General features: G+C 40.0%; 1 protein-coding gene across 1 annotated transcript in view; it reads right to left on the minus strand.

Moving 5' to 3' along the window:
- The window catches only part of SMARCC1 (SWI/SNF related, matrix associated, actin dependent regulator of chromatin subfamily c member 1), a 69,422-nt gene that overhangs the window by 41,538 nt on the left and 14,732 nt on the right, over positions 1-13,152 (minus strand). Inside the window, exons 7-14 of the mRNA XM_026044264.1 lie at positions 11,901-11,970; positions 9,549-9,618; positions 7,895-7,970; positions 5,870-5,995; positions 5,139-5,257; positions 3,949-4,073; positions 3,030-3,089; positions 2,337-2,374 (exon numbers count right to left, since the gene is read on the minus strand). Of these exons, the coding sequence (XP_025900049.1) occupies positions 2,337-2,374; positions 3,030-3,089; positions 3,949-4,073; positions 5,139-5,257; positions 5,870-5,995; positions 7,895-7,970; positions 9,549-9,618; positions 11,901-11,970 (684 nt within the window). The remainder of the gene's footprint in view (positions 1-2,336; positions 2,375-3,029; positions 3,090-3,948; positions 4,074-5,138; positions 5,258-5,869; positions 5,996-7,894; positions 7,971-9,548; positions 9,619-11,900; positions 11,971-13,152) is intronic.

Below are 13,152 nucleotides of genomic sequence, written 5' to 3' on the forward strand. Positions count from 1 at the left end.
AGAATGCCATGGCTGAAGGCAGTGGCTCTTCCAGCAGGGATGAGACTGAGGCATTCATCCTTTCAGCAAAGAGGGCAGGAGGAAGAGTTTTAGCAGTGATTAGCAGCACTTTAAAGCCAGGAAAAAAAATAGCTTGGTAGGATGGCTGCACAAGAGGGGAATATGAGGTTCTTCAGTTCCAATGTTGTCAAGAGCAGAAATACAGTCAAAAATTTGAGCAGACTGGTAGCTGCTGGATAAGCATTTCACACAGAGCTGGAGAAAGGAGCCAGCTCCAGGAGGCAGCATCAAGATGCCAGATGAGGCAGCTCTGCTTATGAAATTCTTCTACTGTCCTGAGCAGGCTGCTGTAGCCAGCAATGCGATTTTGACATCGTCTCAGGGGAAGAGATCTTCAGAGAGATGACAGCGCTAACCTGAACCGTCCAGCCAAGTAAAACTAGATTTTAGTTTTACTAAAACATGTGGTACTGTTTCTAACAGTATTCAAACTATATTCTCTTAAGCTAGTGGGTTATGAAGATGAAGATGCATCTTACTCAAGTCAATAACACTTTATGTTTAGTGGAAAACTTTATCAGTTGAAAGATTTCTAGGTACAAATGAGGAGCCACTGCAGTGAGGACCTCAGTAAAACAACAAGACTGAAGAAAGCAGTGAATGAAGTTTTATAAGATTTCCAGGCAGAGGACAAGTCTTTGTGCAGTTCTGTTGCTTTGCAACACGAGCCTTCCGCGTACTGTGTGTTCTCTGCAGCTTCAAATCCAGCACGCGTTCTCTTTCAGATGCACAATAATAAAGGCACAAAGGTAGCAAAAGAGAGTCATGACATGATATAGACTATGTAAGAAACCCTCAGCTGCTATTTGAAGAGCACTGATGTTGTAACAATCCTCACCTGAGTTTGAGCTGCTCTCTTTTTGAGGAAGAATGGCAGGAAACAAAAGCATTTCAAAAAACTAGATAGCAAAAAGCCAATTTATTATCCCATAGAACAGTATTAAGGCTTCTGAGTGGCTTTTGTCATATATTTAGGGTAAATCCCCCAAATGGCTTAAATTCAGTCCTGCGGCCTGCAGATAAAAATATTCATTGATGTATTGTAGTCCAATGCTGTGAAAGCTCGAACACCGAGTACAGATGTGCTTTGTTGGTCATAAAGGTGGATGAACTTTTTGTGCTAGAAATACAACTATCAGATCACAGAAGCCGTAACAGAGAGGGCAGATGTTGCCTTGGAAGAATGCTAATATGGGAAATGCGGGATGTTCTGAGACAAGAGCAAAGAAAACTGATGAATGGGTCGCATGCAAGAGCGGCTTGCAGGCTCTTCCTCATCATCAGAAGGATTCAGGCAAATGCAGAGCACACAGTGGCAATTTTAAAAGCTTTCTCTGTATTTTCAAGCTTAGTGCACAATTCTAATAAAGAGCAATACCTGTTCACTGTAGCTCTGTAGTTGAGGTAGTTCAACTTTTCCTGCTCTCCTTTGATTGAAATATCAATTTAGTCAGATCAAGAGAAACAAAACTGACCGTTAAAAATAATGCAGTCCTCAAAGAAAGATGTTAAGAGTCTTTGCTACCAGCAAAGCATTGTCTTGGGGAACTGGATTCCTCTAAAGACAGCAAGGAATTGAGCTAATCTCTTTAGTAAGCCGACAACAGCTATAAAAAGTCCTTTGTTTCTTAATCCCCTTAACATCCAACAGCCTTCTCCTCCCAAACTACATTTGCTAAACAGAGAAACAGATGAAGGACCAAAATAAATTTTAAAAAACCTGTTTGATACGGATCCATTCTGAAAACACATACACAATCTGACTTGAAATCTAGTAAAATTAGAAGTCCAACAGTATGGAGAGAAAGCCAGATTTTCTCAAGAAACACATGCAGCTAAGAACACACCCAAGCAGCTACATCTATGCAGGCCCACGACTGCACGAATCTAATATAGATGTGATCTTTTATCTGCATGATGAGGAAGCTAGTTTACTAGACAAGCTGTTAAAATCATATTCTGATGTACAAACAGTGGAATTAAATACAGAAGCTACGCAGGCAATTTTATTATATGATCAGGAAACCTTCCTAGGGTCTAGACTTAGTGCTGAAACTTAAAAGACTAACTTTTAATAAGCTAGATTTTAAAACACATTAATTTTATCCTTTAATTCTTTAAGCTGCCCCAGTTAATTTTTTTTTAATAATAAACAAAATACATAATAACAAAAAACATTTCCACCAGTGATCAGTTTGATCTTATACACTACTAAACGTTTCTGTGAGCTACTGGATCAAGCTGATCTCCATGATCCACTGAATGGCTGTTGTTACCTTTCCTCCAGCTGTCACCGTCTCCTCATCCTGCTCATCTGAAAGGTAAAAAGAGACAAATTAACAAAATTCATCTATTTACACAAAAGCCTCTCTAGAAGCACAATGGCTTAATTGGAAAGGATATTTGCTCTGGGGGGAACTGAGGAGGGAAGTAAAATGGACAGCTCTTCATTAAGACAATCCCAGCTTTATGCAGGCACTCAGCTATTCCAGACAAGGAACAGATAAGAACTGGAATACAGACCAAGGATAATTAGAATTTTTCAACACTTGGGAATCCATAATTAATTACAGTCTGGCCCAGTGCCCTAGATGTTGTCTTGTTTAATAGGATGTGCGAGCCTAGTCTAGATTTCTTATGCCAAAGCTCAGCAAAGCTCAAGGAACCTGTGATTTACCTTACTCCCAGTGTGAGCGCGTATCTACACATACACACACATACATATACATACATAAATATATATATATATGTATATATAGGCATATGTGTGTGTGTGGCAGGGGAGAAGCCTAAGGGGAAACACCCTCAAAGGGGAAAAGAGTCAGTACATTCCACCTGGGATACACACAGACACTAAAGTAGTTAAATAAAGGACTGGAATTACAGATTCCTTTTAAGATGGAGAGATTCAAAAATTTTTATTCTATGATCTGTAAACATGATTTTACTATAAGACACTTTTCTTTTACCTAGGTCTGCTACTGTTCCTCCTTTCACAGGCGTGTTTTCACTGTCTTTCTTTGGGTTCACTACAAAAGAAAGCAAGATTGAAATTCTGATGAGCAACCTGAAAAGACACAATTATCATCAAATCTAGCATGCAGCAGCTAGACTATCTTACAAATAAACAGTTGGTTATTTTATTTATTGGTCATATCTTCGCAGCTCAAAAGATTTCGTCTGATCTGTGCAGTCCCAGTACAACAGATCATTTGTTTGGTTTCTCTGCAACTGCAGCTCAGAGCACACTGCAGCCTTTATTCAGGCATTCAGCAGATGAAGTGCTGTACTCCTCCCACCTGCACAACATTCAGCGGTTCATACATTTCTCACACGCAAGCTCAAAACAGGTAAAACTAAACAGGACGACATCCAAAATAGTTTGGTGTTGGGGACCGACAAAAAGAAATTGCATCTTTCCTCTGATCTACTCTTTACCTAGCAGATACTGCATAGAAATTGCATAGATAAGCACTTTTCTGAAAAGGATTCAGAAGTGAATGCATTAGGCATGTTGCCAGGTTCCACTAATTTGATTTGGTTATCTCGAGTACTTGACAATATTATCCTTTGGCTCCAGAAAACTCCACACTCAAAAATGACACAATTTCAGCATACTGAGCAAACCTAAAATAGGCATAATTAAACATTAAAGTGCATTTTCCTAAATGTGTTTCAAAAACACGCAGAAGGCGGCAAATCTGTTTCCCTTCTTGGCACAGTCCTAAAATCTGAATTATTGTCTAGTTAAGACTGAGATGGGAACAGATCATCCCATCTCCAAGCCAAAGCGTATTCCAAAGCTTTGATAAAATACATGCATATTTACACTACGCTGCTTAGGGGATCGTTTTAAGACTCAAAAAATGTAGTCCAGACAAATTTTACCATTTTTGGGAAGGACCACTTCTTCTATGTTGGGAACTGGTGTGGGGTCCTCCATGTCCTTAGTAAGATCTTCTTGTTCATCTTCTTCTTTCTGCCCTCTCCTTTTCCCATATAAGGCTGCTTGGCTAGAAGAGAAAACACACCAAGTCTCTGCCCAGCTGCCAGTGTCATGAGGTTCTCCTCTTGACTTTTGTCTTTGTCAGATCTCAGGTTTAAACAATTAGGTCCAAACACTTTATGACAGCAAGAGTGCTCTACAAAATGGTGCCGGCAAGTTGGAGAAAAAGCTTCTCTAAAGTTAAGTGTTACTTCATTAAGATGAAGTAACATTTAAGAGGAGGCCAGTGAGCACCTTTTGCACTCTAATCAGCTTCCAATATAGAAGTATCTCGCAATTTCAAAAAATAATGGTTATTTCCCTCTTTATCAAACACTACAGAGTAACACTCTATAAATTCTTAATTTCAACTCAACACTGACTCTAATATTGGGCTGCACACCAGTGAGATTCAATGGATCAGCGATTCACCTACGTGTCCTTTTCAAAGCTTTGGTAAGGGCATCTGCTGCACAAAACAGGCCAGACAAGAGGCAGACCATTTCAACATATGCCTTTTCTTCAAAAAAAAAGGAAAAAGCTCAAAACTCACAAATCTAACATAGTCAAGGTGGTCTTGACCACCTTCAGATACGAAAAGCATCACCCTTATTTTAGGCCACATGTAATTAGCAAATGCTAATATATTGCAGAGCTGCAACTGGTAAGAGAGCTGTAAAAACATCTAATTATATAGACAAAACCCAATTGAATTAAATGCAGTGATTTTCAGAGCTTTAAGAAGTGTCCATGTACTACATGCTTGAATTAACCAAACTAAGCAAGCCTGAATTATTTTAGAAGCAGCAGTGCAGCTTTTCACTTAAGAAGCTCTATTCTCAATGCAATAATGGGAACCCTGTTGTTGAGAGCAATGTGATGTGATGATTTGGCATCAGATTCCCCTCTACCTGCAAACAATAAATTTGTACAGCGGGATGGAGAAATTTAGCATAGTGCACTAAGAGAATGGCACAAAGTATTGCAGAAACAATGGGAGACGGTGAGAAAGGAGACCTTCCCACAGGCAAGAGAAGGAGACCTTCCCTTCTGCAAGAGAAGCCAGTGTTGCCTTGCCCAGCTGGACACTCACCCTTTCTTCCCTGTCTTCTTTCTGGATTCCACAGGAGTGGGAGGAGGAGAAGGAGAATGTTTCCTCTTCCTTGTACTTGCGGCCGCTTTCCTATCTCTCCTCTCTGGGCTACGCACAGGCTGTTAAGAAGCAAAGTTATTAGCCCTTCCCAAATGCTACAGTTGCTGAAACTTTGTGGACTGGAGTCTTCTTTAATACATCCTACAACAAAGGGGCTAAATGCAAAAATATCAGCTCTCAAATACTTCCATTTGGTACTATGAATGCCTTACGTTTTCTACAGCCATCCCTTAGCTGCTGCTACGCTATCCAAGCTCCTGCTCTTAAAGGGTGTGATTTAAATGCTAATTTCTGACTTTAGTCCATCCATCAGCACTTCCCAGTGAGTAGGGTGACTTCAAGGCAAAAACGAATGTGTCCTCAGAGCCTTAATTCTTACATTGAGAGGTAATTTGGGGGGAATGGACACAAAAATGAGCCTCAACAAGTATTTGTGTTTAGAGAATTTGGAAATCAGAAGTTAACTGTTTCTGTTTAACATACCACACGTTTTCACTTGTGAGAAAGCACAGTGTGGGTATTATCTCTTATGCTGGGGGCAGCAGGTCCCTACATAAACCAGACTGAGGTACCCATGATAACATACTTAACTGTTCATCTGGGTGAATTTTAGCAGCTTTGAGAATATTAGAGCATCACCAGGTTGCTCATTAAGCAGAGAAGCACCTTACCTCTTCATTTTTCATGGAGATCCTCTGTCGAAAGCTCACTGATTTCCTGTTTTCATCTACCTCATAATCCTCTTCATTCATCCACTCGTTGAATACGTCTGTGTCCAAAATCCACTTGGCATGCACCTAAGAACAGATGGACATTATCTGCATGCTGACATTCTTTTTGGGGGTAGAAAAGCAAAAACCAAAACCACACTCCACAACAGACCTAGTAAAAATATACGAAATATTTGCAGTTTGGTTACAAAGGTCTGAAGATCCGAGCATCCATAATGGTTCCATGGGTAATAATGAGATGAGGTCTATATAAGACAATGAGTATGTTAATCCTTTAGTGCACTAAGTAGTCTACTGAATTCTGTGTCTGCTCTTCAGTTGTATAAGTCTTCAGATCTGTGAAGTTAGGATGTTATATATATAACATATATATATATATATAAATAAAAAACATATAGGTGTGTGGGTGCACACACCTCATATGTTTAGCTATTTCTAAGCAATTGCCTGAAATGGGTAATTTTTGAGCAGAAACCAAGTTGTTTTCCGACCTGAACTGCCCTTTTAACTCTCCTGCTCAGATCAGCAGCAGAGACACAGAGCAACACTGCATGTTACATACAAGAATCCCAAGAATAGGGCAATAAAGTAAAATTTAGTCCTCCTCGATAACTATTTTGTATTGTTTTCTTGCAATGGACTAAATCAGAAAGACAAACCGCTGAGCTACAAGGAAAACAAATCCTGTAAAGAATCCAAATAAAGCTGCCATTGTTGGCTTTAGCGCTCAGAGAAACGCTGATTCTTCCTTCATCGTTATGAAATGAGCTAAGAACAGTGTTCCCATTCAAACGGGGCCTTTCCAAATCAGAAAAGTGAGCTATGACACCGTGAGAGACTGAAACCAGCTGCAGGTTTTTAGGCATTCCTGCTGGTTGTGATCCTCGTATGCAAAATGCATCTGTCACGACACTAAAAAAATTAAAAAATTTTATCTTTTTAAGCAGTCTCAGTACATTTGCCAAATTAAGAAATTTCACCTATGCAGTGTACTAAGAGCACACAGAAACTGGCTCTTCCAGCAGCACTGAATCAAGAGAAACCCATTCAAGAGCTTCATGGAACAACATGAAAATGGACCTGGGAAAGGAGGTGGGCTGAGGGCACAGGCCTTGGCAGCAGAACTGAGCTAAGCGTGGCTTGGTGATACCTCAAAGGGATGACAGTAGCCGCCTTTGGAGCATTTCAAAGGGACCTGCAAGATTTCGATTGTACCACTGATTTAAAAATTCAGTTTGTCCTTCTAAAGCACTTAAGACTTTGGCCATTATAACATGTTGTGAGTAAAATACGGAATGGATGTCAACGTGACAGCAAGCTACCAAACACGGATCTTCCTTCAGCACTTCGAAAAAATGCTCCCTAAAGTCTTTCGGAGTGGGAGCAGCTTGAACGGCCAGGCTTCAAAGCCACAGCACAGCAGGCTGGAGCAGACAGGGAAGGGCTCCAGACTGACAGCGTCTGGGAAGAGACATCCCAAGCCCTGTAATACGTGTGGAAACGTTGGTGTTCTGGCTAGATTATCTTCTCTAATAACACTGTTTCAAAAATATCATGTAGATACTGTATTTTCCCCACTTTTTAAACAATGTATAATGGCATCCTGCCCAAATAATGAATTTCCATCTTTCATCTCGGAGATGGCTGCGTTTCAAGAGCACGGAACGGAGACGCCTTCAGTACAAAACACATCAGCTGAGTCAAAACAATCACCAATTATTTTGTCATTAACAGGGATGCACTGCTCTCCCCTCTTCGTGGGCAAAAATTGTTTTTCAAAGTGTAATTCCATCATCCACAGATATGCTTCAGACATTTCTGTCACCTTAAAATATCTTTCTGCTTTTCCATATATACGGAAATGCAGTTATTGATATTCAACAACACTTTAAACCGTTTGTTCAGTAGCACCTGAGGATGAGATCTACCACCGTAACTTTGGGAAACTGTTAAAGTCACGCTTACCTTCCATGGCTTCTCAGGAATGGGAGGATCCTCAATTTCAGCATCTATTTCATTGGCATGAACCCAAGTGTCATAGCTGTGAGAAAAGTGATAAGAAAAAGTCGGTAGCCGCAGTTGCTCATCCAAATCACCAGCAGGAATATTCATTCAGTAATTTAAACATAACCTGGTCCTATCTCTGGGATATGGGATAGGATAGCAAGTTATTCTCCATTCAATGAAAAGTTCAATAAAGGAATAATCTTTTTTTTTTTTTCCCTCCTTTTTTTTTGCTAGAGGAATAGTTAGTTTTTAGTAAAAAATAAACACACCCACACCAAAATGGAGGGGATCAAAGCATCTAATGAACATTTATAATTCTCCAAAATCAGAAGCCATCTTAGTGAAAACTGCTCTGGCTTGGAATTACACAAATAGTCATTCGATTCAAGGGTAAATGCACTATTTCTGGGTCATTTCCTCAAAGGCTGGTTTTCTGTTAATTAAGTCGTTCCCATTCTCATGGGTGTTAAGCGAGAGACACTGGGCCCTTAGAAGAAAGCAGCACGTATCCTCTCCTGCAAACCCTACTTCTCTGCAGAACCCATCTACTACTTACATTCACTTTTCTGCATGCTATTCACCCAAAAGGCCATCCATGAACAATAAAAATCTGCACTCAGGAACATTAAGAGCCAAAAACCCTTGTAATCCACTCCAGGCATTATTAAGTGACTTAAATCACAGGCAGGAAAGGATATGCACATAGTATTTTTCCTGTTTTCTTTGCTATTTATAAATACATACTTGAACACACACAGATTCAACATACAAATCTGATAATTGATATAATCAAAAATATGTATTCATTTATATGAATAGAGAAGTTTTAATATGATTGTGGTTTGTTCTCTTCCATCAAAAATTATATATAGCTCCCAAGCATTCTGCGTATGAGCAGCAGAGCAGATATTTGCCCCTGAAAAGACTGCATAAATAGGAGCCAGTGCTGAGTTTTCAGCCTTCTATGTTTTCATAGCGTAGGCTCAGACACCAAATCTTGCAAATACATTTAAAATCACTAAGGGTACATAGAGCACCCACTGACATCCTCAACTACGCTTGCAGCAGTCACGTGCACCTGACTTTGGAGTGAAATCTCTCTCCTTTGTTAAGCAAGATCCAACAAGATGATTAAGGACTGCCCTTGTGGCTTTAAGGTTCTATTAATGAGAAAGTTCACTCCAATTTGGGAGGTTTGGTTCAGTTTGCAGCCCTATTAGCCAGTCTGGGGAGAAATGCACTTTAACCTCAGCCACCTGCCAGCAGCATAAGCAGGTATAAATATTCCAGTTTTAAAGTCACTGATTTAACCCTTTTACCAAGTCTTGGACACTGTAAAAATCAGCATCAATACAAAGCTGCTGAATGGTTATATTCCATAAGACATCCCTACTTGTTCCGTTATCTAAACACTCGCAATGGCCCCAAGGCACCAAAAGCACATCAAGCAGAGCGCAGAGCATCCGTATCCGAAGAAATAAGGGTCAACAAGCTAAAGAAATAGCTTGTTTAAAGATATGTATGGGCCTGTTTGCAAGTATTACTTAACACTTCTCCTTCAACAAACTTCAGCAGCATTGGAGATATGCTCTCTTCCCCCACCTTTCTTTACCTGTCTGGAAAAAAACCCCAGTGTACCAGCACCTGCTTGTCTTTTTTCATCACAGGTCTCAACCATTCATCTGCAAAAGGAAAAAGAGAGATTTAACACCAGGTTCAGCAGACTGGAATGACTTAAACAGAACCACCGAACGGCTGAGGTTGGAAGGGACCTCTGGAGATCACCCAGTCCAACCCCCTGCACAAGAGGGTTATCTAGAGCACAGGCCCAGCTCCGTCAGCCTTTCCCACAGGATGGATGTTCCAGTCTCCTCACCATCTTTGCAGCTCTTTTGCTTTTCCATAGTCAGACAGCACAGGGTTACTGCAATTCTCATTGTTCAAAGTTTATTACAGCAAAATTGCTGTGACCTGTTTCTTCTAGGAAAGGTCACTTACCTGCAGTATCTTGGCCCCCTCTGACATGTCTGTGCTCTGCCAGTGCATCACACAGATGTCTCATTAGTGAAATCAGACAACAACAGGGAAAGAAAGGCTCTCTGGTCCTTCAGGACAAAGAGTTCTAATCACTGGGTAACTGAAAGGACTCAATTTCTCCCACAAAGTTTCCTCATCTGCTAAGTCTTTCTCCTCTTTATTTTTGTATCTTGGTCAGGGATCTCAATCATCTCATCCACTTCTCTTATCCATCTACATTTGTTCCACAGGACTGTTTTCCCACTATTAAATTCTACTCTTAACAGGTAGTTCAAAAGACAAAATACAAAGTTTTGAGGGAAGAATTTCATAGGAGGAGGGAGAAGGCAGTTAAGCTGATTAAAGCGCTTTAAAGAGATTAATGGCCTAGTGAGACTTAAATTTCATCTGTCTTCTGCACGCCACTTAATACTGACTTCAAGTTAACGCAGATCTGCCGAGCAAAACTGCTGTTTTGCTCATGTTGCAAGAAGGTGCCCGTTCAGTTTGACTGGTGTTTTAAATGATTCTGTTTCCAAATTCCACCTCTGAGATAATGCAACAACCTCCTCCTCCAAATCAAGCCCGTCTTTCCTCGGTACAACAGCAGAGGGGGAAAATGGTAGAGTCTGAGAATATTGTGGGACTAAAATAAAGGACATAGAAGATTTAAGCCTGTGTCCTACTATACTCTGAATTTGTGGCTCTTGCTTCATCCTAGTACAACCTGGGATTAAGAAGAGAGCTCTGTCTAGCACCTAAGCCGTTCACTGCACGTAAGACAGGTAAGACTCAATGTCTTTAGGGTTTATTTAATTCCCTTCAAGGCCAAAGTGGTCAAAATCAAATGCAAACCTGCAAATAGGCTGCATATTCCCAGCAGCCCCGAGCTCAGCGAGACAAGCCCCAGAGGGGAAACAATCCCCTCATTCCTATGTGGAAGCGAACACTTCCATCTAGTGGAGATCAGATGCCAGGGCCCAAATGGAAAATCTCAGTTATCCCAGTAAATCTCAAACCCAGCAGCTATGGTCCACTAGACAATAAAATACAGCTAAGACCAAATAGCTTTACAGCTCAGTGTTTTTGCTGTTTGCTGTTAAACTGTTTTGTGGAAGTGCAGTTTCGTACTTTGCCTAGGTACAGATTTCATTATAATTAAATCAACAATTTGCTTTTTCAAGCCTTATTATCATCACAGTCATCGTTGCCTGAGGTTTGACTAGGTAGCTAGTCCAGCTTTTGCAATCTGTCAGCTTTTCCTTCTCATTTATTTTAGCACCTGTACTACGTATCACACACCTCTCCAAGTCCTAGTATGTCCTAGTAAGTCCTCCCAAATGCTGCAATACTCAACATTTTAACTAAAAATACAAAACACACACACACACTCAACAGTAACAAAAACCCACCACTTTATACACTTCTACTAAAGTGTTATTATAAATTACTGAGGTACATCAAGCAAGAAAAAAATCAAAAAAATCCACAATGGAAACAAAATCTAAGTCCCCTAACATTCATTATCTACCCTTTCATTTTTTTTTTTTTTTAAATCCAAATTATTTTTTTTTTCTCCAGATCTTTAGCTTTGTTTCTCTTCAGTCCATAAGTATTTGGAGGTATCTATTAGTTTCGTATAATGTTGAAAAACTCTTTTACACAATATAAACTAACAGCTCAACCTCCCATCCAGACACTAAAGCACAGTCTAGTGGCGCATGTCTTTGCAGAATGTATTTAAAAAATTGGAATATTATATCAGATAGCACTACATGGTGAATTTATTTGCAGTTGTTAATCTTTTAATAACACTTTAAGTACTTTAGTAATACTGTAAGTGGCTCTCAGAAGCTGGCAGGGAACAGTTTGTGTGAAGGCTGAAGGCGTTTAATTACAAGATGACTTCCACTTAAGCAACAAAAACAAAATAAAGAGAGTAACTCACCATCATCCAGTGAGGTAGGACTCGGATAAACATGGTGGGTGGCTTTAGACTTCTCTTCAGTTACTGTTCCCTGTGGAAAGAGGGAAGGAAAGGAGAAACTTCATGAGAAACCTGCAACAGGCGACAACACTACCTGGAACTTCTCCAGTGTTTCCTCTCACCCACAGCCCGTGCAACCAAGAAATATTCAAGATATTTCCAATGCAACAACTAAGAATACCACCTCTAAAAAGTGGAAGAAAAGGGCTATTATTTTAAGAGACTGCTTATTACTATTTTGCAGGGTAGAAAGCTATTTTGTGTTCTCCTGCCCTTTCAGTTCAAATCCTTCCTTTTTCTAGTTCCCATTTCTCTATGTACGTCTTTAACTATCAGATCATTCAAGTCTACTCGTGAATATTTTATAAGAAAGCACCTCTAACATCTTTTCCTCTGCACGCACAGCTTGATCCAAAACAATTCTGGGGTATTATAGGGCTGGTAGTAAAAAGGCTAATTAATAGGAACCTAACTAGAAGTGCCCGAGTTGAACAGAACATCCTTAGTATTTAAGAAGCTCATATAAAAGCAGAAAACCCTGTTCACTACTGTACTGGGGTGAGAGATACTATTGCTTAGCACAGACTGCAGGCGAGCCTGCTAGGAAATGCTTGAGAAGCTTGTTCCAGTTACTAGGGATGGGGTAATTAAGAGTAAGTGACAAAAAATACTATAAAATTGAGATTATATATCATAATCATAACAAAGGAAACATTTAATCTGGAAAACAAACTGTTTGTTTTGGCTTCAGCAGTGAATTATTATAATGGAAAAGGCTAGCAGACCATGTTGCATAGTAGTTTGCTGAGTGGTTTCCATGATTTATAAAGGGAAATAAAGGGAGCATTGTGTGGCCAGCTGTGGGACCAGTGCTGCATTGTGCTTTGATGAAAATTACATCCTGTGACAGAAAAGTCACTAGATGGTATCTGCCTAAGGACCAACAGGGTCACAGGTAGTGAAAAACATACAGAAGCGATCATTAACATTACTTTTGAGGTATTTAAATCACAAAAATAGGACTGATTTTTTTTTTTGTAGAAGGTATTTTACAACCTATTAACGTGTTCTGTGCTATTAACGTAACACAAAAAAAACCAAGACAATCTGGACAGCTTAGAGGACAGGAAACTGTCGGTGTGGGACAGTTTCACACACAGAAGCAGAGAGCCCTACATTTCCTTGTCTCATGTCTTGGACACCACTGAGAAGA

Source organism: Nothoprocta perdicaria, unplaced genomic scaffold, assembly GCF_003342845.1.
Source record: "Nothoprocta perdicaria isolate Ctin4 unplaced genomic scaffold, notPer1 scaffold_357, whole genome shotgun sequence".
NCBI lineage: Eukaryota > Metazoa > Chordata > Aves > Tinamiformes > Tinamidae > Nothoprocta > Nothoprocta perdicaria.